General features: G+C 47.8%; 1 protein-coding gene across 3 annotated transcripts; it reads right to left on the reverse strand.

Annotated features, from left to right (window-relative positions):
- CALR3 (calreticulin 3) lies at positions 1 to 26,282 on the reverse strand. Of its 3 annotated transcripts, XM_054465888.2 has the most exons (10): positions 26,009 to 26,281; positions 25,720 to 25,821; positions 20,412 to 20,615; positions 15,184 to 15,278; positions 13,954 to 14,139; positions 12,679 to 12,786; positions 12,451 to 12,582; positions 10,612 to 10,704; positions 9,121 to 9,292; positions 1 to 188 (listed from the first exon to the last, which is right to left on the reverse strand). In XM_054465888.2, exons 1-9 carry the CDS (start codon positions 26,097 to 26,099, stop codon positions 9,149 to 9,151), a joined length of 1,155 nt encoding a protein of 384 aa, XP_054321863.1. In that variant the 5' UTR covers positions 26,100 to 26,281; the 3' UTR covers positions 1 to 188; positions 9,121 to 9,148. The 3 variants fall into 3 exon arrangements, with proteins under 3 accessions (XP_054321863.1, XP_054321862.1, XP_054321864.1); XM_054465887.2 differs by lacking the exon at positions 1 to 188 and having other exon boundaries at positions 9,098 to 9,292; positions 26,009 to 26,282; XM_054465889.2 differs by lacking the exons at positions 1 to 188; positions 20,412 to 20,615 and having other exon boundaries at positions 9,098 to 9,292; positions 26,009 to 26,280.
- Positions 26,283 to 26,293: the final 11 nt, after the last annotated feature.

A 26,293-nucleotide genomic window follows, 5' to 3' on the forward strand; every position in this document is an offset into this window, starting at 1 on the left:
GCTGTTCGTGTGTGTTTTATAATCTGGGTCTGCCCCTTAGGGTTTTGGCTAAGCTCAGGCGCAGGACTTCGCAACTCTCTGTGCCGCTGCAGCACCCACAGTGCCAGGTGCCAGGCATGATTCCCCAGCTGCTCTGTGTGTCCTGGCAAGTAGTTGAAGTCGCCTCTCTGGGCCCGTAGGCCCCTCTTCTGAAAAAAGAGAATGGTAATACGTGTTTGCTAGTGTTACACATCTATGTCTCTCACTGCTCGGCACAGAGCAGCAGGCACCTGATGCTTGCTGGAGTATGGTTATTAGAGGAAAAGCCCTACTCTAGAGGACTTTTTTAAATTTTATTTTGTCTCACTGTCATCCAGGCTGGAGTGCAGTGGCACGATCTCGGCTCACCGCAACCTCGCCTCTCAGGTTCAAGTGATTCTCATACCTCAGCCTCCTGAGGAGCTGATATTACAGGCATGAGCCACCATGCCTGGCTAATTTTTGTATTTGTATTTTTGTTTTATTTTTGAGACGGAGTCTTGCTCTGTCGCCCAGGCTGGAATGCAATGACATGATTTCCACTCACTGCAACCTCCATCTCCCAGGTTCAAGCATTTCTCTTCTATCAGCCTCCCTAGTAGCTGGGATTACAGGCACCTGCCAACACGCCTGGCTAATTTTTGTATTTTTAGTAGAGACAGGGTTTCACCATGTTGGCCAAGCTAGTCTCAAACTCCCGACCTCAGGTGATCCGCCTGCCTCAGCCTCCCAAAGTGCTGGGATTACAGATGTGAGCCACCTCGCCTGGCCAAATTTTTGTATTTGTAATAGAGATGGGGTTTCACCATGTTGGCCAGGCTGGTCTTGAACTCCTGGCCTCAAGCAGTCTGCTTGCCTTGGCCTCCCAAAGTGCTGGGATTACAGGGCATTTATTTATTCAAATGCTCCAGCCTGGGTGACAGAGCGAGACCCCGTCTCAAAAAATAAATAAAATAAATATAACTATACTTTGCCTTCCATTGGCTATGGGCACCCAGCACGTACACCTCCAGGGCCAATTTCTATAAACAGAGTGAAGAAGGAAGTCCGATCAGGCAACTTGACCACAGCAGCACAGGGTTTCTTCAGGGAAGGTTGGCCTCCCCTTACCAGGCATCCTATGATGGTGGCACAGTGTGTCTGGCCTGGCACCAGTTCCCAGCAAGCAAGTCAGAAGGCCGGCAATCTCGGGTGGGGACATGGCCTCCTGTCCATCTCCTCCTATCTGGTGTTTCACAAGCAGCTGCTCCAGCATCTTCAGTGACTCAGGGTGCCTCCTGCCGCTCAGGTGAGCACTGCATGCTTTATGATTCATTCAGCAACCATTCACCTGCCAAACACGTGTTGAGCACTCTACCTTGGGCCAGACTGTGGCCTAGACACAGGTGAACTAATTGTGCATCAGGTCAACACACTCTGTACCCCCAGGTGACAGTCTAGAGCAGGGAGCTGTCTTCATCCTGAAACTGTGTTAGAACCACCCCACAAGGGCTTGTTAAACACAAACTGGGGTTCTTAGGCTGATGGGTAGCTCTAGGTGAGACTTGAGATGTTTGCTTCCTTTTTTTTTTTTTTTGAGACACAGTCTCGCTGTGTCACTGTCACCCAGGCTGGAGTGCAGTGGCATGATCTCGACTCACTGCAACCTCCACCTCCCAGGTTCAAGTGATTCTCGTGCCTCAGCCTCCCAAGTAGCTGGAACTACAGGCAGGTGCCACCATGCCTGGCTAATTTTTGTGTTTTAGTAGAATGGGGTTTCACCATGTTGGCCAGGCTGGTCTCCATCTCCTGACCTCGTGATCCACCCGCCTCAGCCTCCCAAAGTGCTGGGATTACAGGCGTGAGCCACCGCGCCCAGCCACGTGATTTGTTAGAAATCTAAACATCGTGAACCTCCAGCCTACTGTGGTTGAAACAATTCCCCCAGCTGTACCTGTGGCCAGGGGTATTGTTTAAAGGTATTTTTGGCCAGGTGTCATGGCTCACCTGTAACCCTAGCACTTTGGGAAGCCAAGACCGGCAGATCACCTGAGGTCTGCAGTTTGAGACCAGCCTGCCCAACATGGTGAAACCTCATCTCTACTGAAAATACAAAAATTAGCCAGGCGTGGTGGCACATGCCTGTAGTCCCAGCCACTCCGGAGACTGAGTCAGGAGAATCGCTTGAACCCGGAAGGCAGAGGTTGCAGTGAGCGGAGATGGCGAGATGGTGCCACTGCACTCTAGCCTGGGCAACACAGCAACATTCCGTCTCAAAAAAAAAAAAGAAGAAGAAGAAGGCCGAGTGTGGTGGCTCACGCCTGTAATCCCAGCACTTTAGGAGGCTGAGGCAGGTGGATCACGAGGTCAGGAGATCGAGACCATCCTGGCTAACAGCATGAAACCCCCTCTCTACTAAAAAATACAAAAAATTAACCAGGCATGGTGGTGGGCGTCTGTAGTCCCAGCTACTCGGGAGGCTGAGGCAGGAGAATGGCATGAACCCAGGAGGCAGAGCTTGCAGTGAGCCAAGATCGTGCCACTGCACTCCAGCCTGGGCGACAGAGCGAGATTCCATCTCAAAAAAGAGAAAAAAAGAACAATGTATAGCCAATCAACAGCTTAGGTTACTGTATGTAAAATCCTCAATAAACACTTTAGGAACTACCCCTTCTTTTTCCTTTAAGAACCCACTTGTGGGCCAGGCAGGGTGGCTCACACCTGTAACCCCAGCACTTTGGGAGGCCAAGGTGGGCAGATCACCTGAGGTCAGAAGTTCCAGACCAGCCTGGCCAACATGGCGAAACCCCATCTCTACTGAAAGTACACAAATTAGCCAGGCGTGGTGGCAGGCGCCTGTAATCCCAGCTACTCAGGAGGCTGAGGCAGGAAAAGCTTGAACTCAGGTGGTGGAGGTTGCAGGGAACCGAGTTTGCAACACTGCACTCCAGCCTGGGCAACAAGAGTGAGACTCTGTCTCCAAACATAAATAAATAAATTAATTAAATTAAATAAGACAGCCAGGCGCGGTGGCTCACACTTGTAATCCCAGCACTTTGGGAGGCTGAGGCGGGCGGATCACTTGAAGACAGGAGTTCAAGACCAGCCTGGCCAACATGGTGAAACCCCGTCTCTAATAAAAATACAAAATAATTACCCAGGTGTGGTGGCGGGCACCTGTAATCCAAGCTACTCAGGAGATTGAGGCAGGAGAATTGCTCGACCCCAGGAGGCAGAGGTTTCAGTGAGCCAAGATCACACCATTGCAATCCAGCCTGGGCAACAAAAGCGAAACTCTGTCTCAAAAATAAATAAATAAATAAGATATGAACCCATTCGTCACCAGGTGCAGTGGCTTACACCTGTAATTCCAGCACTTTGAGATGCCGAGGTGGGAGGATCATGAGGTCAGGAGTTGGCGACCAGCCTGGCCAATATGGTGAAACATCAATATGGTGAAACCCCATCTCTACTAAAAAAAATACAAAAATTAGCCAGGTGTGGTGGTACATGCCTGTAGTCCCAGCTACTCGGGAGGCTGAGGCCAGAGAATCACTTGAACCCGGGAGGTGGAGGTTGCGGTGAGCCGAGATTGCACCACTGTACTCCAGCCTGGGTGACAGAGTAAGACTCTGTCTCAAAACAAAGTCAAAAACAAAAAGAACCCACTTGTAACTGTTGCTCATCAAAGCATACATTCAGGGCAACTTGAATCTGTGTCTCCTGGACTTCAGTCCTCAACCTTGGCCCAGACTCTCTATTTATATTAACTTTGCCTCAGCTTCTTTTGTTACATCAATAGAGTAATGAAGGTTTTTAACAGTCTTGAGTGCTTTATCAGTACATATTCCATAAGGAAAAGAGAAGTCCTTCTAGGTACTTCAAACAGAGGATATTGAATACAGGGGATTGAGCCAGGCTCTGTGGCTCACACCTGTAATCCCAGCAATCCAGTTGAGACAGGTGGATTGAGACCAGCCTGGGCAACATGGAGAAACCCCATCTCTACTAAAAATACAAAAATTAACCCAGTGTTGTGGCAGGTGCCTGTAATCCCAGCTACTCAGGAGGCTGAGGCAGGAGAATTGCTTGAACCTGGGAGGGGAAGGGTGCAATGAGCTGAGAACTCACCATTGCACTCCAACCTAGGTGACAGAACGAGACTCTGTCTAAAAAATAAATAAATAAAAATAAATGAATACATAAATGACTACAGGGGACTGAGTATAAAAGTGTTGGAAGTACTGGAAGAACAAAAGAGGAAGGTAAGGTTACCTAAAGATTCGTAACTATATGAGGCTGCTAGCCTCTCTAGAGCTGAAAGATTAAAGCAGGGGAGGTGGCTGGGCATAGTGGCTCACGCCTGTAATCCTAGCACTTTGGGAGGCCGAGGCAGATGGATCACCTGAGGTCAGAAGTTTGAGACCAGCCTGGCCAACATGATGAAACCCCGTGTCTACTAAAAATACAAAAATTAGCCGGTTGTGGTGGTGGGCACCTGTAATCCCAGCTACTTGGGAGGCTGAGGCAGGAGAATCACTTGAATCTGGGATGCGGAGGTTGCAGTGAGCTGAGATCACGCCACTGCACTCCAGTTTGGGCGACAAGAGCGAAACTCCGTCTCAAAATAAATAAATAAATAAATAAAACACGGGAGGACCCATAACCCACAATCACTGTGCCTACAGAAGGATCCCAGATGTGTTCACCCTTGCTAGCCACAGTTGCTTCCACTATGATTGCTAAAGTCACAGCTGTTGTTGTCACCACCACCTAAGCCACTGGCAGAAGTCTGAAAAAAAATGGTTTCTCCCCTCTTTCTGCCTCCTAACTTTGTTCGAATAAAGCATGATAGGAACATTGCCAATTGGCAACGGCGTCCAGGAAATGTAGCATGCAGGTTTTAAGTGCCAGTATCAGAGAGTCTAGAAGGGTGGTGGCCATAGAAACTCTCCAGCATCATCTTGTAAAAATAATCCAAACTTGGCTGGGTGCAGTGGCTCACGCCTGTAATTCCAGCACTTTGGAGGGCCGAGGCAGGCGGTTCATGAGGTCAGGAATTCGAGACCAGCCTGGCCAACATGGTGAAACCCCATCTCTACTAAAAATACAAGAATTAGCCAGGCGTGGTGGCGGGCGCCCGTAATCCCAGCTACTCGGGAGGCTGAGGCAGGAGAATTGCTTGAACCTCAGAGGGGGAGGTTGCAGTGAGCCAAGATCACGCCATTGCACTCCAGCCTGGGCAACAAGAGCAAAACTCCGTCTCAGAAGAAAAAAAAGAAAAAAAAAGGCCGAGCGTGGTGGCTCACACCTGAAATCCCAACACTTTGGAAGGCTGAGGCAGGCAGATCACGAGGTCAGGGATCGAGACCATCCTGGCCAACATGGTGAAACCCCGTCTCTACTAAAAATACAAAAAATTAGCCGGGCATGGTGGTGGGCGCCTGTAGTCCCAGCTACTTGGGAGGCTGAGGCAGGAGAATGGCGTGAACCCAGGAGGCAGGGCTTGCAGTGAGCCAAGATCGCACCACTGCACTCCAGCCTGGGCAACACAGAAACTTCGTCTCAAAAAAAAAAAAAAAATCCAAACTTAATCATACACTTTTGAACGCTAAGAATTATGTTGAGCCTTGAAGAAAACGGGACTGTGTGATCTGAGCCAGACAGCATGTAACTACAACTTCTGCTTATAGATTATAGATTAACTCTCCTGTTCTTGCTCTGTAGATTCATTTCAAAAGACTAAATGGCATCAGCGTTAAGATCTCCCTTCTTCATTGCTGACCTTTCCTCTATTATCTTGCACCTAAATCAGACCAGATAGTGCAAAAGGTCCCGTGACTGTTATGTCCTCTATGTGAATGTTAAATATACCCTTCCCAAAAAGACCACTGCCTTGACTAATCAGATTACTGTTAACTATGTACTCGCCTTGTGTGAAATATGTAGAAACTCTGTCAAGCTTCCCAAACCTTACCTATATAAATGACCCCCAAACTTCCTCAGTTTGGAGTGCTGATTTCCATTCTTTGGAATCTGTGTTCCAGGGTGGCCGTCCTCAAACTTTGTGCTAAACTAAACTCTACATTTAACCATATTTCCTGAATTTATTTATTTAGGGTTGACGTTTTGATGATCCAGATGGGATCTGAAGTGGAGTTCCAGTGATCCCTGCCACTTCTGACAATCAGAGCCTTTGTACTATTACCTCAAAGGGGTCTTGATCCAGACCCCGAGAGGGTTCTTGGATCTCACCCAAGAAAGAATTAGGGCGAGTCCATACAGTAAAGTGAAAGCAAGTTTATTAGGAAAGTAAAGGAATAAAGGAATGGCTACTTCATAGAGCAGCCCCAAGGGCTGCTGGTTGCTATTTTTTTTTTTTTTTTGGGGAGGAGTTTCACTCTTGTTGCCAGGGCTGGAGTGCAATGACGGGATCTCAGCTCACCACAACCTCCACCTCCTGGATTCAAGCGGTTCTCCTGCCTCAGCCTCCTGAATAGCTGGGATTACAAGCATGCACCACCACGCCCAGCTAATTTTGTATTTTTAGTAGAGGTGGGGTTTCTCCATGTTGGTCAGGCTGGTCTTGAACTCCCAACCTCAAGTGATCCGCCTGCCTCGGCCTCCCAAAGTGCTGGAATTACAGGCTTGAGCCACGGTGCCTGGCCAGGTTGCTCATTTTTATGGTTATTTCTTGATGATATGCTAGACAAGAGGTGGATTATTCATGCCTTCCCTTTTTATTTATTTATTTTATTATTATTATTATTTTTTGAGACGGAGTCTCGCTCTGTCGCCCAGGCTGGAGTGCAGTGGCGTGATCTCGGCTCACTGCAAGCTCCGTCTCCCAGGTTCACGCCATTCTCCTGCCTCAGCCTCCCGAGTAGTTGGGACTATAGGCGCCCACCACCACACCCGGCTAATTTTTTTGTATTTTTAGTAGAGACGGGGTTTCACCGTGTTAGCCAGGTTAGTCTCGATCTCCTGACCTCGTGATCCACCCGTCTCGGCCTCCCAAAGTGCTGGGATTACAGGCGTGAGCCACCGCGCCCGGCCCCCTTTTTAGGCTGCCACATACAGTAACTTCCTGATGTTGCCATGACCTTTGTAAACTGTCATGGCGCTGGTGGGAGTCTAGCAGTGAGGACCACCAGAGGTCACTCCCATCACTATCTTGGTTTTGGTGGGTTTTAGCCGGCTTCTTTACTGCAACCTGTTTGATTAGCAAGGTCTTTAGTGCTGACCTCCTATCTCATCATGTGACTAAGAATGCCTTAACCACCTGGGAATGCAGCCCGGTAGGTCTCAGCCTTATTTTACTAAGCCCCTATTCAAGATGGAGTTGCTCTGGCAGCTACCTGATTTATGAATTGTTCTTTGCTCAGTTACACTCCAAGAAATTTAATATGTCCAGAGTTTTTCCTCTAACAAAGTTTAAAGTGAAGTTAACTAGAATGAAATAAGATTAAAAAGTCATTTCTTGGTCCCACTAGCCACATTTCAAGGGCTCAAGAGCAACACGTGACCCAGCATGGTAGCTCACGCCTGTGATCCCAGCACTTTGGGAGGCCGAGGCAGGCGGATCACTTGAGGTCAGGAGTTCCAGACCAGCCTGGCCAACAAGGCGAAACCCTATCTCTACTAAAAATACAAAATTCAGATGGGCGTGGCGCATGCCTGTAATCCTAGCTACTTGGGAGCCTAAGGCATGAGAATCGTTTGAACCCAGGAGGCAGAGGTTGCAGTGAGCCATAATCGCGCCACTGAACTCCAGCCTGGGCGACAGAGCAAGACTGTCTCAAAAACAAACAAACAAAAAGAGCAACACGTGACAAATTCTCTCGGACAACGGTGCTCCCAACGAATCTTCAGAGCCTGAGCCAGTCTCACTCGTTGTCTTTTTAGCTCCATTTTATTTTATTTTTAGAGACAGGGTCTCGCTCTGTCACTCAGGCTGGAGTGCAGTGGCATGATCATAGCCCACTGCAGCCTTGACCTCCTGGACTCAAGTGATCCTCCCATCTCAGCCTCCCAAATAGCTGGGACCACAGGTGTGCACCGCCAAACCCAGCTAATTTGTAGTATTTTTTGTAGAGGCAGAGTTTCGCCACATTGCCCAGGCTGGTCTTGAACTCCTGGACTCAAGCAATTTACACACCTCAGTCTCCCAAAGTGCTGGGATTACAGGTGTGAGCTACTGCACCCGGCCCACACTGGTCAACTCTCAATATTCTGTATATAAATTCCAATTTATTTGACTTATTCATAACATCACTAGATTCCAAATTTCTGGTGTCACAAATTTGATGATTTTCATCATGAGTTTCAGTATGATGATGGGCCTCTTCCAGAAGAAGACTGGGCCAGGAGCAGTGGCTCACACCTGTAAGCCCAGAGCTTTGAGAGGCCAAGGTGGGAGGACTGCTTGAGTCCAGGAGTTCAGGACCAGCCTGGGCAACATGTGAGACTCCCATCCCTATAAAAATTAAATTAAAAAACAAAAAATATGGCTGGCTGCAGTGGTTCATGCCTATAATCCCAGCACTTTAGGAGACCAAGGCAGGCGGATCACGAGGTCAAGAGATCAAGACCATCCTGGCTAACACAGTGAAACTCCATCTCTACTAAAAATACAAAAAGTTAACCAGGTGCGGTGGCGGGCGCCTGTAGTCCCAGCTACTCAGGAGGTTGAGGCTGCCTCCAGCCTCAGCCTGAAGTACCTGGGACTACAGGTGCGCACCACCACATCCAGCTACTTTTTGTATTTTTAGTAGAGACAGGTTTTCACTGTGTTGGCCAGGCTGGTCTTGAACTCTGGGCTCAAGTGATCTGCCCACCTCAGCCTCCCAAAGTGATGCGATTATAGGTGTGAGACACACTGCCTGGTCAACTTTTATTTTATAAAAAGACTTTTGGGAGTTAAGGAAAGGGGATCATGGTTTTGGCCAGACCCTTGCTGGCCTCTGGCTTCCAGCGTGTAAAATTGTCAAGAGGGAACTTCTCAGTGCAAGGGGGTCACCTACCCCACCCAGAAGCATGAAACACTTTTCAAAGAAAATTGGACAAAGTGCCATGTAGACATTTGAGTTTGAAACATAGATTAAAGTAGCAATGAGATTTTACCAGTCATCTTTATATCCAATGGGGATCACTAAAGTTCATTCCTTCTGTGAAATTGATTGAAGTAATGTTCGTGCCCGTTAATTTTTCCCGACAGCAGCTCTTCCTCCTCTTCCTCGCGGGCCTTCTTCATTTCCTCCTTGGCCTGTATGGCATCCATCTCCCTTTCTGGACCCTGGAGAAAGAAAAAACATAAGCCCCACCGGGTGCGATGGCTTATGCCTGTAATCCCAGCACTTTGGGAGGCTGAGGCGGATGGATCACAAAGTCAGGAGATCGAGACCATCCTGGCTAACACGGTGAAACACAGTCTCTACCAAAAATACAAAAAAAAAAAAGCCGGGCATGGTGGCGGGCGCCTGTAGTCCCAGCTACTCGGGAGGCTGAGGCAGAAGAATGGCCTAAACCTGGGAGGCAGAGCTTGCAGTGAGCTGAGATTACTCTACTGCACTCCATCCTGGGCGACAGAGCAAGACTCTGTCTCAAAAAAAAAAAAAAGCAAAAATTAGCTGGGCGTGGTGGTGTGTGGCTGTAGTCCCAGCTGCTCGGGAGGCTGAGGTGAGAGGATCATTTGAACCTGGGAGGCGGAAGTTGCAGTGAGTCGAGATGGCACCACTGCACTCCAGCCTGGGTGACAGAGCAAAACCCTGTCTCAAAACAAAACAAAACAAAACAAAAAAAGCCCCAGAGGCCAGGGGTTATGCTTCCATGTGGCCAAATGCATGTCAGTACTCAGGCGGACCCTGCCTTCTAGAAGCTTCCTCACCACCTGGGATAGGCTGAATAAGAAGAGCCTGTAAAGATTTCATGTCCTGGCTGGGCGCGGTGGCTCACGCCTGTAATCCCAGCACTTTGGGAGGCCGAGGCAGGCAGATCACAAGGTCAAGAGAGCGAGACCATCCTGGCCAATATGGTGAAACCCTGTCTCTACTAAAAATACAAAAATCAGTTGGGTGTGGTGGCAGGTGCTTGTAGTCCCAGCTACTCAGGAGGCTGAGGCAGGAGAATCGCTTGAACCTGGAGGTGGAGGTTGCAGTAAGCCGAGATCACTCCACTGCACTTCAGCCTGGCGACAGAGCGAGACTCCGTCTCAAAAAAAAAAAAAATCATGTCCTAATCCCTGGAACCTGCTAATATTAACCTTACATGGGGCCAGGCACAGTGGCTCACTCCTGTAATCCCAGCACTTTGGGAGGCCAAGGCAGGTGGATCACCTGAGGTCAGGACTTCGAGACCAGCCTAAGCAATATGGTGAAACCCCCTCTCTACTAAAAATACACAAATTAGCCGGACGTGGTGGCATGCCTATGTAGTCCCAGCTACTCGGGAGTCTGAGGCAGGAGAATTGCTTGAACCCGGGAGGTGGAGGTTGCAGTGAGCCGAGACTGTGCCACTACATTACAGCCTGGGTGACAGAGCTAGAGTCCATCTCAGAAAAAAAAATTTACACAAATAAATTAGTGATGTAGGAAGAGTTAATTACGTGCTTCATACCTTGGTTTCGCCCCAGGTGGCCTTGCCAAAATTATCTGCATACTCTTCATCATCTGTGATCAGAAAGTTATCAAAAATGGTTCCAGATCTCACCTGCAGATGAAAATAAGGCCTTCATTATTATGCTTTTATTCTTTATTATTTGTTTATTTTTCATTTATTTTTCTTTGGAAATATATGAAGCTCAGGTGACATTTTTTATTTTTTAGAGATGGGGTCTTGCTATGTTGCCTAGGCTGGATTTGAACTTCTGGGCTTGGCCAGGCGTGGTGGCTCCCACCTGTAATCCCAGCACTTTGGGAGGCTGGGGCAGGTGAATCACTTGAGGTCAGGAGTTCAAGACCAGCCTTGCCAACATGGTGAACCCTATTTCTACTAAAAATACAAAAATTACCAGGTGTGGTCATGCATGCCTGTAGTCCCAGCTACTCGGGAGGCTGACGTGGGAGGATCGCTTGAACCCGGGAAGCAGAGGCTGCAGTGAGTTGAGATCATGCCACTGCACTCCCGCCTGGGTGACAGAGTGAGACTCAGTCTCAAAGAAAAAAAAAAAAAAAAGAACTGGGCTCATGTGATTGTCCCACCTCAGCCTCCCCAGTAGCTGGGACTACTACAGGCGTGAGCCATACTGTCCCTGGCTACTAGGCCTTCATTATTGATGTGACATATGTAACAACTTTTCAAAAAGAAACAGTTGTATTTTGCTCAGTACTGTATACTATAACAGCAATTAGAATAGTAGGTGGTGCTTAAACCCATTTCTAGAATATCCTTTCCCTCTAAGGCACTGGTTCCTTAAACGTGGCTGCACATTGGGATCACCAAAACTTTTTTTTTTTTTTTTGAGACTTAGTCTCGCTCTGATTTTTTTTTTTTTTTGAGACGAAGTCTCACTCTGTTGCGGAAGCTGGGGTGCCGTGGCGCGATCTTGGCTCACTACAACCTCCACTTCCTGGGTTCAAGTGATTCCTCCCAGGATTAAGTTATTCTCATGCCTCAGCCTCCTGAGTAGCTGGGACTACAAGCACACGCCACCACGCCTGGCTAATTTTTGTATTTTTAGTAGAGACGAAGTTTCACTACTTTGCCCAGGCTGGTCTCGAACGCCTGAGCTCAGGCAATCTGCCCCCCTCAGCCTCCCAAAATGCTGGGATTACAGGCATGAGCCACTGAGCCCAGCTGGGATCACCAAAGCATTAAAAAAACAAGCACAAAAACAAACAAACAAACAAAACTCTCAGCACTTTGGAAGGCTGAGGTGGAAGGATTGCTTGAGCCTAGAAGTTCTGAGACTCCCATCTCTTTTTTTTTTTTTTTTTTTTTAAGACGGAGTCTTGCTCTGTCGCCCAGACTGGAGTGCAGTGGCGTGATCTCAGCTCACTGCAAGCTCCGCCTCCCGGGTTCACGCCATTCTCCTGCCTCAGCCTCTGGAGTAGCTGGGACTACAGGTGCCAGCCACCATGCCCGGCTAATTTTTTTTGTATTTTTAGTAGAGATGGGGTTTCACCATGTTAGCCAGGATGGTCTTGATCTCCTGACCTTGTGATCTGCCCGCCTCAGCCTCCCAAAGTGCTGGGATTACAGGCGTGAGCCACCGCGCCCAGCCTAGACTCCCATCTCTTAAAAAAAAAATCTGGATGTGGTGGCTTGTGCCTGTAGTCCTAGCTACTTGGGAGGCTGAGGTGGGAGGATCGCTTGGGCCCAGTTTGAGGCTACAGTGAGCTAGGATGGTGCCACTGCACTCCAGCCTAGGTGACAGAATGAGACCCTGTCTCAACAAAACAAAACAAAACAAAACACACACACACAAAAACTAAAGTAAAGTTAAAACCAAATGACCTGCCAAAGCTCCAGGCCGATGGCACCAATGTTCTCAAATTCTGAGAGGTCATACTGTGTCAAATAGTTGGTATTCTTCATCTTATGGTGGAGCCAGATGTCTTTATGAATACCTTCCGGTTTCAGGCCATCCTGTATCAAAAAAACCATATGGGGTGGTCTCAATGACATGGGCAGTGGAGGGGCAGCCCTGGGGCATCCCTGGCATCATACAAAGAGGCCACACACCTGGTACGGGGGCTTCTGGAGCATCGGCGCTGGCCAGTCCCCATCCAGTTCACCATTCCAGTCGCTCTGCTTGCTGGCGCTGGCGTCCAGAAAATGCTTCTCCCAGTCCTTCAAAGACATGTAACGAAAAAGTAAAATCAGTCAGATGCTCATATATTTGTTGTTGTTGCTTCTGTTTTTGTTTCTTGAGACTAGGTTTTGCTCTCACCCAGGCTGGAGTGCGGTTGTGCAATCATGGCTCACTGCAGCTTCAACCTCTTGGGCTCCAGTGATCCTCCTGCCTCAGCCTCCCAAGTAGCTCGGACTATAGGCGCCCGCCATCATACCTGGCTACTATTTTTATGTTTTGTACAGTCAGGGTCTCCCTCTGTTGCCCAGGCTGGTCTCAAACTCCTGGGTTCAAGCGATCCTCCTGCCTTGACCTCTGGAAGTGCTGGTATTACAGGCGTGAGCCACCATACCCAGCCAGATGCTCAGATTTGAGAAAGGAAATTCTTAGATGCCAAGTGGTAGGCACAGGCTGGTGACCCCTGTCCCAGTGTCCATCTCCCTTCTTCAATTTGGTGGTCAGGAGGCCAAGTGCTTGGTGCTTCCAATCCCACTGAGGACTTCAGGGCAACACCACACTGCCTAGATTTTTCTCCCTAACCTGCCATATGACTTTAGCCCTTTCCTCCATGCTATGGAGAGGAGCAGCGGTGTGGAAACCTCAAGTGGAGTGCAGTGGCTAGAGTGAAAAATGATGGTGCAAAAAGTGATGGTGATGGCCAGATGTGGTGGCTCACGCCTGTAATCCCAGCACTTTGGGAGGCCAAGGCAGGCAGATCACTTGAGGTCAGGAGTTCGAGACCAGCCTGGCCAACATGGTGAAACCCCATCTCTACTAAAAATACAAAAATTAGCCAGGGGTGGTGGTGGGTGCCTGTAATCCCAGCTATTCGGGAGGCTGAGGCAGGACAATCACTTGAACCTGGGAGGCGGAGGTTGCCGTGAGCTGAGATCACGCCACTGCACTCCAGCCTGGGCAACAAGAACGAAACTCTGTCTCAAAAAAAAAAATAAATAAAAAATAAATAAATAAATAAATAACAAAATCTTTTACGATACCTTCAGATGTGTAGAGATGTGGCTGGTCTGCAGTGTGTGCTCTGGGGAGGGCATTTGGTTCTACAATATTGCCATCGTGGCTACCAGCCATGCAGCAATTGTCCAGTAACTGGGTACTTACAAACTACATTTGTGGACTTTTTAGAGTTGCCCAGGAAAAATTCACACCTGGGCTTTGTTGTCTTTAGTCTGTTCCCAATCCTTCGATTCTGCCGGGGATGTTTCCTTCTTGAGTGATGTTAAGTTCCAGTCGTACTCTATGCTGCCGGATTCAATTGACTGACCATCAATTTTCACATCATAAGAAAGATCTGGTCTTAAAATTAGAGTGTAGAGGTGTGTGAAGCCATCAACCTGCATATTTTAGGGGGAAAAGCGTAACAATTAAACCTTTGATTTCTTTTTTTTTCTTTTCTTTTTTTTTTTGAGATGGAGTCTCACTCTGTCGCCCAGGTTGGAGTGCAGTGGCACAATCTCGGCTCACTACAACCTCCACCTCCTGAGTTCAAGCGATTCTACTGCCTCAGCCTCCTGAGAAGCTGGGATTACAGGCACCTGCCACCATGCCCAGGTAATTTTTTGTGTCTAGTAGAGACAGAGTTTCACCATGTTGACCAGGCTGGTCTCGACTCCTGACCTCAGGTGATCCACCTGCCTCAGCCTCCCAAAGTGCTGGGATTACAGGCATGAGCCACCACGCCTGGCCAACCCTCGATGTTTTAATGCCAAGTCTAAATATGCAGTTTATTTTTATTTTTATTTTTTTGAGACAGGGTCTTGCTCTGTCACCCAGGCTGGAGTGCAGCGGTGCAATCATAGCTCACTACAACCTTGACCTCCAGGCTCAAGTGACCCTCCCACCTCAGCCTCCCCAGTAGCTGGGACCACAGGTTCCTGGCACTACACCTGGCTAATTTTTGTATTTTTTGTCATGACAAGGTTTCGCCATGTTGCCCAGGCTGGTCTTGAACTCCTTGGCTCAAGCAGTCCTCCTGCCTCAGCTTCCCAAACTGCTGGGATTATAGGTGTGAGCCACTGCACCCAGACATTTCTGCAGAATGTTTTTTTCATCCTGAATATTTCATTCATTAATGAGGATGGATGTGGCTGAAATGTGACTGTACTATTGTAACCCTCATAGGGCAAATGATGACATGTCATAGCTCACAGTAAAAAATGAGAGTGCCCTCCTGATGGGGTAAAAACTTCAGGAAACCAGTTAAAGGAGAGAAGCATCTCCAATGGGCCCCCTAAACTGGAAACCGGAAACAGGAGGTATGTCTACAAAGACCCATCCCTGGCTCAGTTAAGTATTTTATTATCAAAACTATTTCCTCTAAACTTAGTTATTATCTGGCAGGAGTTAACACTCATTTATTTGAATACAAGAGCAGTTACCTTACACCTGATCGGTTTCTTGTTTTCGTGATACTGATTCTTGAAATGTAAAATAACATGAACTTTCTTGATATCAAATCCACAAATATCGGGTCCTACAAAAAAGATAAGCTGCTCTCAATTTCTTTCCATAATGCATCACCATAGAATAACCAACCCACAACCATTCTTTTTTTTTTTTGGGGGGGACAGAGTCTTGCTGTCACCCAGGATGCAGTGCAGTGGCATGATCTTGGCTCACGGAAACTTCTGCCTCTCGGGTTCAAGCAATTCTCCTGCCTCAGCCTCCTGAGTAGCTGGGACTAAAGGCGCGTGCCATGATGCCCAGCTAATTTTTGTATTTTTAGTAGAAATGGGGTTTCACCATGCTGGCCAGGCTGGTCTCAAACTCCTGACATTGTGATCCACCTGCCTCGGCCTCCCAAAGTCCTAGGATTACAGGCTTGAACCACCATGCGCAGCCTATTCTTCTTAAATATAATCAGATATAATCTGATAATCAGATAGTCACACTAAGATATTTATTTGTTTATTTGAGACAGAGTCTCACTCTGTCGCCCAGGCTGGAGTGCAGTGGTAGGATCTTGGCTCACTACAGTCTCCGCCTCCCAGGTTTAAGTGATTCTCCTGCATCAACCTCCCGAGTAGAATAGCTGTGATTACAGGCATGCACCACCACGCCCAGCTAATTTTTATGTTTTTAGTAGAGACGGGGTTTTGCCATGTTGGCTAGGCTGGTCTCAAACTCCTGACCTCAGATGATTTGCCTGCCTTGGCCTCCCAAAGTGCTGAGATTATAGGTGTGAGCCACTGCATCTGGTCACATGTGTGAATATCTTATTATTGCTGTTAAAGGACAATGTCCTGGCTTTCCATTCACTTTTTGAGTGTTTCTGAAGCTTATTTAAATATTCAAAGTGGCCTGCTAATCCCAGCACTTTAGGAGGCCAAGGTGGGGAGATGACTTGAGGCCAGTTTGAGACCAGCCTGGCCAACATGGTAAAACCCCATGTGTACTAAAAATACAAAAATTAGCCAGGAGTGGTGGCGTGTCCCTGTAGTCCCAGGGACTTGGGAGGCTGAGGTGAGGGGATCACTTGAACCCAGGAGGTGGAGGTTGCAGTGAGCTGAGATCTGGCCACTGTACTCCAGCCTGGGTGACCAAGCGAGACTCCGTCTCAATTTAAAAAAAAAAAAAATGTGGGCTGGGCGTGGTGGCTCATGGCTGTAATCTCAGAACTTTGGGAGGCTGAGGCGGGTGGATCACGAGGTCAGGAGTTCGAGACCAGCCTGACCAACATGGTGAAACCCCATCTGTACTAAAAATACAAAAATTAGCCAGGCGTGGTGGCACGCACCTGTAATCCCAGCTACTGGGGAGGCTGAGGCAGGAGAATCGCTTGAACCTGGGAGGCGGAGGTTGCAATGAGCCGAGATTGTACCATTGCACTCCAGCCTGGGTGACAGAGCAAGACTCCATCTCAAAAAAAAGAAAAAAAAAAAAAGGTATTTACACATGTAATGGATATTCGTAAGGAAATGTAGACAGATGGGCTCTGTGTTGCCTGTCTGAGGTTTTATGCATAACTTATGCATAGGAGTTTATGCAAATGTCAAGACTGACAATAACTGTGCTTCCCTTCTCCTCCTCCTCCTTAACCCCTCACCCTCAGCAAGCTCCCCTTACACTAATGGCTAGTGCTGACTCATTGCAACAAAGTGTTCCAATAGTAACAGAGTGGGTTGGAGTAAAATGGAACTGTTGAATTAAAAATTGAAATACTAAGAAAATTTTATTTTAATCTTTTTTTGACCCCAAATTATGCTGCTTGGCAATTCAGATGTAGTAGACACATGCTATATAGGGTTTTTCCCTTCTTTCTCTCTCTCTCTCTATTTATTTATGTATTTATTTATTTATTTATTTATTTATTTCGGACAGGGTCTTATTCTGTCATCCAGGCTGGAGTGCAGTTGTGTGATCATAGCTCACTGCATCTTCAAACGCCTCAGCTCGGGGGATTCCCCTGCTTCAGCCTCCTGAGCAGCTAGAACCACAGGTGTGCGCCACCTCACTGGGTTAATTTTTAAAATTGTTGTAGAGATGGGGCCAGGCGTGGTGGCTCACGCCTGTAATTCCAGCACTTTGGGAGGCCAAAGTGGCTGTCCAACATGGTGAAACCCCGTCTCTACAAAAATACAAAAATATTAGCCAGGCATGGTGGCGGGCACCTGTAACCCCAGCTACTTGGGAGGCTGAGGCAGAAGAATCACTTGAACCTGGGAGGTAGAGGTTGCAGTGAGCCGGGATCGTGCCATTGCACTCCAGCCTGGATGACAAGAGCGAAGCTGTGTCTCCAAAAAAAAAAAAAAAAACATTTTGTAGAGATGGGGTATTGCTATATTGCCCAAGCTGGTCTCAAACTCCGGGGCTCAAGTGATCCTCCCTTGATGTTTCAGATATCTGGGTGTTTTTTAGTTCTATTTCTATTTCTATTTTGTATTTTGTATTATTTATTTATTTATTTATTTGAGACAGAGTTTTGCTCTTGTTGCCCAGGCTGGAGTGCAATGGTGCAATCTCGGCTAACCATAACCTCTGCTTCCCAGGTTCAGGTGATTCTCCTGCCTCAGCCTCCTGAGTAGCTGGGATTATTACAGGCATGTGCCACCATGCCCAGCTAATTTTGAATTTTTTTTTTTTTTTGAGACGGAGTCTCACTCTGTCGCCCAGGCTGGAGTGCAGTGGCGCGATCTCAGCTCACTGCAAGCTCCGCCTCCCAGGTTCATGCCATTCTCCTGCCTCAGCCTCCTGAGTAGCTGGGACTACAGGTGCCCACCACCACGCCTGGCTAATTTTTTGTATTTTTAGTAGAGATGGGGTTTCACCGTGTTAGCCAGGATGGTCTCAATCTCCTGACCTCGTGATCCTCCCGCCTCGGCCTCCCAAAGTGCTGGGATTACAGGCGTGAGCCACCGCGCCCGGCTCTAATTTTGTATTTTTAATAGAAATGGGGTTTCTCCATGTTGTTCAGGCTGGTCTCGAACTCCCAACCTCAGGTGATCCGCCCGCCTCTGGCTCCCAAAGTGCTGGGATAACAGGCATGAGCCACAGCACCGAGCCCTAATTTTTATTTTTTGTAGTGACAGGGTCTCACTATGTTGGCCAAGCTGGTTTTGAACTCCTGGACTCAAGTAATCCTCCTGCCTGGCCTCCCAACAGTGCTGGGATTACAGGCATAAGCCACTGTGCCCAGCTGAGGATGAATATTTTGGAAGTACATCCATTCTTTTTTTGGAGATAGAGTCTCGTTTTGTTACCCAGGCTAGAGTGCAGTGGTGAGATCTCAGCTCACTGCAACCTCCACCTCCCAGGTTCAAGCAATTCTCCTGCCTCAGCCTCCTGAGTACCTGGGACTACAGGCATGTGCCACTACACCCGGCTAATTTTTTTTGTATTTTTAGTAGAGATAGGGTTTTACCATGTTGGCCAGGCTGGTCTCGAACTCCTGAACTCCAGTGATCTGCCCACCTTGGCCTCCCAAAATGCTGAGATTACAGGTGTGAGCCGCTACACCCGGTCTGAGGTACATTCATTCTTAAAGTTTTAAGTTACACTATACTTAGGTCTATTTCCTGTGGCCCAGTGTGGTCCCTTCTCGGTTCTAGCACAAATTTTAATCAAGTACCCCTGTTGTCAGGAGACATTTAATATTTTCTAGAGGTTTGCAGGCTTTTTCTATAAAGGCCAGATGGTAAAATATTTTTGGCTTTGTAAGCCTAATGATCTCTGTCATGACAACTTAACTCTGCCACTGGTACTGGCAAGCAGCCACAGACAACATATAAATGAACAGAGTGAGGCTACATTCCAGTAAGACTTCATTTATGCACACTGAAATCTAAATTTCATATAATTTTCATGTATCACAAAATATCATCTTGTATTGATTTTTTCCAACCAGTTAAAAATGTAAAAAACATTTTTAGTTCACGGGTTACATAAACACAGGCAGTGGGCCAATTTGGCCCATGGCCAAGGTTTACTGAGTCCTGAAGGATTCAAAACACAGGTTGAGGCCAGGTGTGGTGGCTCACACCAGTAATCCCAGCACTTTGGAAGGCCAAGGTGGGTGGATCACCTGAGGTCAGGAGTTCGATACCTGCCAGGAGTTCGAGACCAGCTTGACCAACATGGTGAAACCCCATTTTGGCCGGGCGCAGTGGCTCACGCCTGTAATCCCAGCACTTTGGGAGGCTGAGGTGGGCGGATCACCTGAGATCAGGAGTTCGAGACCAGCCTGACCAACATGGAGAAACCCCGTCTCTACTAAAAATACAAAAATTAGCTGGGCGTGGTGGTGCATGCCTGTAATCCCAGCTACTTGGGAGGCTGAAGCAGGTGAATCCCTTGAACCTGGGAGGAGGAGGTTGCAGTGAGCCGAGATCATGCCATTCCACTCCAGCCTGGACAACAAGAGTGAAACTCCATCTCAAAAAAAAAAAAAAAAAAAAAAAAAAACCCATCTCTACTAAAATACAAAAAAAATTAGCCAGGTATGGTGGCACATGCCTGTAATCCCAGCTACTCAAGAGGCCGAGATAGGAGAATCACTTCAACCCAGGAGGTGGAGATTGCAGTGAGGTGAGATCAAGCCATTGCCATTGCACTCCAGCCTGGGCCACAAGAGTGAAAACTCGGGCTCAAAACAAAAACAAAAACAAACAAAAAAACTACACAGGTTGAGCATCCCAAATCAAAAAATCGCAAATCTGAAGTGTTCCAAAACCCAAAACTTTTAGAATCAACATGATGCTCAAAGGAAATGCTCATCAGAGCATTGTGGATTTCAGATTTTTCAGATTAGCAATGCTCAACTGGTAAAGATAATGCAAATAATCCGAAATCCAAAAAAAATTTCCAAAATCCAGAACACTCTGGTCCCAAACATTTCAGATAAGGTATCCTTACCCTGCATGAGGGCAACATTAATGGTGAATAAATAACTTCTTCAGGAACACAACAGACTGGTACAGTTGCCTTTTTATATTAATTAGGCTTAATAGTGCTTGGAGCCAATATACTCAATACTACTACAAACCTTGGATCCGATATACTCAATAATACTACCTTCACTACATTAGCAAAGTCTTAGCCTAAAGATCCTGTGAAGTGGGAGGGTTTTCAAAGTCGCTAGAAGTGGTTGTGTTGCACCACCTAAACTCACCAAACATAATATAGTACTGCGATTTTCCATTCAGGTTCTTCTGGTCAATGTCTGCAGGAAAGACCTTAATGTAGCCCCCTCCACAGTCCATCTTCTGCTCATGTTTTACTGTATACTGAATGACCAGAGTTTTCCCTTTATTGCTGAACGGTTTGAAGCGTGCAGAGATGGCATAGAATCGGCCATTCTGAGTGGTTTGCAGACCTTTGAACAAAAAATACTCATGAAGGATTAGGAATGACGCTGTGCTAAGTAACGCAGGAAGTTAAATGGATGTCCTTCCCTTACTCCCAAACATAAATGTCCTAACCATTTACAGTGATCTACAGTGTCAACAGAGCATTATACAATAATGCATAATGGGTAGACCACTAGCAGGCACTCTGCTTCCATATAATTTTTTTTTTTTTTTGACATGGAGTCTCACTCTGTCGCCCAGGCTGGAGTACAATGGCATGATCTCGGCTCACTGCAAACTCCACCTCCTGGGTTCAAGTGATTCTCCTGCCTCAGCCTCCTGAGTAGTTGGGATTACAACTACAATTAGCCACCACGCCTGGCTAATTTTTGTATTTCTAGTAGAGACAGGGTTTCTCCATGTTGGTCAGGCTGGTCTCGAACTCCTGACCTCAGGTGACTGCCTGTCTCGGCCTCCCAAAGTGCTGGGATTACAGGCGTGAGCCAGCGTGCCTGGCCCATACAACTTTTATTTCACACACCTGGAAGTTTTTGTTCTTGATATACCACTGTTGTTAATTAATTAATTTATTTATCTATTTATTTTTTGAGATGGAGTCTCACTCTGTCACCCAGGCTGGAGTGCAGTGGCACGATCTCAGCCCACTGCAAGCTCCACCTCCCGGGTTCACGCCATTCTCCTGCCTCAGCCTCCTGAGTAGCTGGGACTACAGGCGCCCGCCACCACGCCCGGCTAATTTTTTGTATTTTTAGTAGAGACGGGGTTTCACCGTGTTAGCCAGGATGGTCTCGATCCCCTGACCTCATGATCCGCCTGCCTTGGCCTCCCAAAGTGCTGGGATTACAGGCGTGAGCCACCGTGCCCGACTGGTCCCTTTCCTAAACATTCTACTCTGCCTTTTCAGCATAAAAAGCAGCCATAGACAATATATAAATGAATGGACTGCCAGGCATGCTGGCTCATGCCTGTAATCCCAGCACTTTGGGAGGCTGAGGCAGGCGGATCACGGGGTCAGAAGTTTGAGACCAGCCTGGCCAATATGGTGAAACCCTATCTCTACTAAAAATACAAAAATTAGCGGGGCGTGGTGGCGTGTGCCTGTAGTCCCAGCTACTCAGGAGAGTGAGGCAGAAGAATCGCTTAAACCCGGGAGGCGGAGGTTGCAGTGAGCCGAGATCGCACCACTGCACTCCAGCCTGGGTGACAGAGTGAGATTCCGCCTCCAAAAAAAAAAGAATGGATGTGGCTGTGTTCCAGTGAAACTTAATGGACACTAAACTTTCTTTCTTTCGTCTTTTTTTTTTTTTTTTGAGACAGAGGCTCGCTCTATTGCCCAGACTGAATCTCTGCTCACTGCAACCTCCACCTCCCAGGTTCAAGCGATTCTCCTGCCTCAGCCTCCTGAGTAGCTGGGACTGCAGGCATGCGACACCATGCCTGGCTAATTTTCATATTTTTAGTAGAGATGGGGTTTCACCATGTTGCCCAGGCTGGTCTTGAACTCCTGGCCTCAAGTGATCCACTCACCTTGGCCTCTCGGAGTGCTAAGATTACAGATGTGAACCACCTTGCCTGGCCTAAACTTTCACATATGTGAAAGCAAATACAATTTAAAGCCTTGAGAGGCCAGGCATGGTGGCTCACATCTGTAATCTCAATACTTTGGGAGGCTGAGCCAGGTGGATCACTTGAAGTCAGAAGTTCGAGACCAGCCTGGCCAACGTGGGGAAACTCCATTTCTACTAAAAATACAAAATTAGCCGAGCATAGTGGCGCGCGTCTGTGGTCCCAGCTACTCGGGAAGCTCAGGCAGCTGAACTGTTTGAACCTGGGAGGTGGAGGAGTCATTGCACCCCAGCCTGGGTGGCAGGGCGAAACTCCGTTTAAAAAAATAAATAGGCCAGACACGGTGGCTCACGCCTGTAATCCCAACACTTTGGGAGGCCGAGGCAGGTGGATCACCTGAGGTTGGGAGTTGGAGACCAGCCTGACCAACATGGAGAAACCCTGTCTCTACTAAAAATACAAAATTAAGCCGGGTGCGGTGGCTCACGCCTGTAATCCCAGCACTTTGGGAGGCCGAGGCGGGAGGATCACGAGGTCAGGAGATTGAGATCATCCTGGCTAACACGGTGAAACCCCGTCTCTACTAAAAAAGAAAAAAATACAAAAAATTAGCCGGGTGTGGTGGCAGGCGCCTGTAGTTCCAGCTACTCGGCAGGAGAATGGCGTGAATCCAGGAGGCAGAGCTTGCAGTGAGCCGAGATCGCGCCACTGCACTCCATCCTGGGCTACATCCTAGCCAGGTGTGGTGGCACATGCCTGTAATCCTAGCTACTTGGGACGCTGGAGGCAGGAGAATCATTTGAACCTGCGAGGCGGAGGTTGTGGTGAGCAGAGATCATGCCATTGCACTCCAGCCTGGGTAACAAGAGTGAAACTCTCTCTCAAATAAACAAATAAATAAATAAATAAAAATAAAATAAATAAATAAAATAAATAAAAGCCTTGAGCAAGATGTGTCATCTGAGTCATGCAGCATGCAGGTGTAACCTCTGCTTCTTAAATCATAGATAAACCTTCTTCCTCATTGTTCTTGTCCTGCAAATGACTAGGACAGACCAGAGACCAGGCCTCCTCTATTTGTGACTACTGACCTTGGTTACAGATTAACTGCCTCCACTACTGACCTGTACCTAACTCAGACCAGATGGCGCAAAAGATGCCGTGACTGTTACATCTTCAGGGTGAAATGTTAAATATACCTTCTCAAAAGAAAAAGACCACCTTGACTAATGGGATCATGGTCATTATCTATCAAGCCTTGCCTAGAAAGATGCTGAAATTCTGTGAAGCTTCCCTAAACTTTGTCTATACAAATGATCCCAAACTTCTACACTTCAGAACACTGACTTCTATTCTTTGGGATCTGTGTTTTCTGCACAGTTGTCCTCAAACTTTGAGCTTGAATTAGCTCTCTTTAAGCTGGATTTTTTTTTTTTTTTTTTTTGAGACAGAGTCTTGCTCTGTTGCCCAGGCTGGAGTGTAGTGGCACGATCTCGACTCACTGCAACCTCCACCTCTCGGGTTCATGTGATTCTCCTGCCTCAATCTCCCAAGTAGCTGGGACTACAGGCCTATGCCACCATGCTTGGCTGATATTTGTGTATATGTATTGAGACAGAGTCTTGCTCTGTTATCCAGGCTGGAGTGCAGTGGCATGATCTTGGCTCACTGCAACCTCTGCCTCCTGGGTTCAAGTGATTCTCCTGCCTCAGCCTCTGAAGTAGGTGAGATTATAAGTGTGTGCCACCATGCCCGGCTAATTTTTGTATTTTTAATAGAGATGGAGTTTTGCCATGTTGGCCAGGCTGGTCTCAACCTCAAGTGATTCGCTTGCCTTATCTTGACCTGCCTGTACAAAAGTAAAAACTCATTGTGTTGTACCCTGAAGAATGTGCAGGCGACAAGATGTAATGTTTACCTCTGTATTTTTTTCTTTTATTTTTTGAAATGGAGTCTCATTCTGTCACCCAGGCTGGAGTGCAGTGGTGCAATCTCAGTTCACTGCAACCTCTGCCTCCTGGGTACAAACGATTCTCCTGCCTCAGCCTCCCAATTAGCTGGGATTATAGTTGTGCGCCACCACGCTTGGCTAATTTTTTTGTATTTTTGTGGAGACAGGGTTTCACCATGGTGGCCAGGCTGGTCTCAAACTCCTGACCTCAAGTAATCCACCTGCCTTGGCCTCCCAAGATGCTGGGATTACAGGCGTGAGCCACGGTGCCTGACCATATTTTTCTTTTTTTTTGAAATGGAGTCTCCCTCTGTCACTGAGGCTGGAGTGCAGTGGCATGATCTCTGCTCACTGCAACCTCTGCCTCCCGGGTTCAAGTGATTCTTCTGCCTCAGCCTCCCGAGTAGCTGGGACTACAGGCATGCGCCACCACACCCAGCTAATTTTTGTATTTTTAGTAGAGACAGGGTGTCACCGTATTGGCCAGACTGGTTTCGAACTCCTGACCTCATGATCCGCCCACCTAAGGCCTCCCAAAGTGCTGGGATTACAGGCATGAGCCACCGCGCCGGGCCTATTTTTCTTTTTAATGCGAAAATTAAAATGAGAAAAAGTATCCACTAACCTTTTCCTTCTCACGGGCATGGCCCTTGATCCTCAAATGCACTTGACTAGTGTCTGTTAAGAGGGACAATTTTGGTAATGCCTACTAATAACACATTCATACAAATATAATCCAAAGAAGGTTAAATACCATTGCATATTTGACAGTGCTTCAAGTATGATTTTATTATACCAAATAAGCTGAGTATGTCTCCTTGGACTTCAGGGGACCTAATACCAATAAAAGTAATAATAATGATAATAGGCCAAGCACCATGGCTCATGCCTATAATCCCAGCACTTTAGGAGGCCAAGGCAGGTGGATTACTTAAGGCCAGGAGTTTGAGACCAGCTTGGGCAATGCGGTGAAACTCTGTCTCTAAAAAAATTAGCAGGGCGTGGTGGCGCACGGAGGTTTGAGTGAGCCAAGATCATGCCACTGCACTCTAGCCTAGGCGACAGAGCGAGACTCCTACTAAAAAAAAAAAAAAAAAAAAGGAATCTTCGGCAATAAAGAAAGGAGAGAGGAGGCTGGGTGCGGTGGCTTATGCCTGTAATCCCAGCACTTTGGGAGGCCGAGGTGGGTGGATCACGAGGTCAGGAGTTCGAGACCAGCCTGGCCAAAGTGGACCCTGTCTCTACTAAAAGTACAAAAATTAGCCGGTCATGGTGGCGCGCGCCTGTAGTCCCAGCTACTCAGGAGGCTGAGGCAGGAGAATTGCTTGAACCCGGGAGGTGGAAATTGCAGTGAGCCGAAATCGCGCCATTGCATTCCATCCTGGGCAACAGAGCAAGGCTCCGTTTCAAAAAAAAAAAAAGGAGAGAAGAAACAAAAAAACAAGGAAATGAGCCCCTTAAGTTCTACCTTTGCCTTAATGTCTTCATCTGTAAAACGGGAATAAAAGCGTTTTGGCTGTGCCACAACTACCTAGAGAGGTTGCTATGCAAATGTAACATTAGGCTCAATTTGGTCTTGATTCTACACTAACCTTTATCTTTCTCTTTATGACCATAAAACTTCCCCGACGAAAGTCTAAAATGCCCAAATCGGGAGTCATTGGTGGACTGCACCCATCGGTTTCTCCAATGCTCTGTGGGGAAGGGGAAATAACAACGGTAAGAGGTGATAATGGTTAATTTGGGCTAAGGGAAGGGTGAAGGGGGACCCTCAAGGATTCGAGGGTTCGCTGCCGTCAACCCCGTGGCGACTCTGGCCAGCCTTAGGGGGCGAAGATGGGGGAGCTTACACCTCCGCCACCACGGGAGTGGCCCCTTCACCTCCGTCTAGAAATTCCTCTTGGAAATAGACGGTAGCCAGCGCCACTCGCAGCATGCAGATGGCCCAGAGCGGGACCAGAGCCCGGGCCATGGGGGCGTGCACTGCGCTTCCGGTCGCCACCACCCCTTAGCTCCCGGCTCTCTCTGCGGCTCTTCGGGCGCGTCCCGAAACTACAACTCCCGTCACAGCTCGAGATTATGACCTGAGGGTCCCATTGGTCGCTGCGGCGCGGGGCACGTTGGGCCCGCCCCGGAACTACCGCTCCCATGACACCCGGCGATTGT

Source organism: Pongo pygmaeus, chromosome 20 (genome assembly GCF_028885625.2).
Source record: "Pongo pygmaeus isolate AG05252 chromosome 20, NHGRI_mPonPyg2-v2.0_pri, whole genome shotgun sequence".
Classification (NCBI taxonomy): Eukaryota; Metazoa; Chordata; class Mammalia; order Primates; family Hominidae; genus Pongo; species Pongo pygmaeus.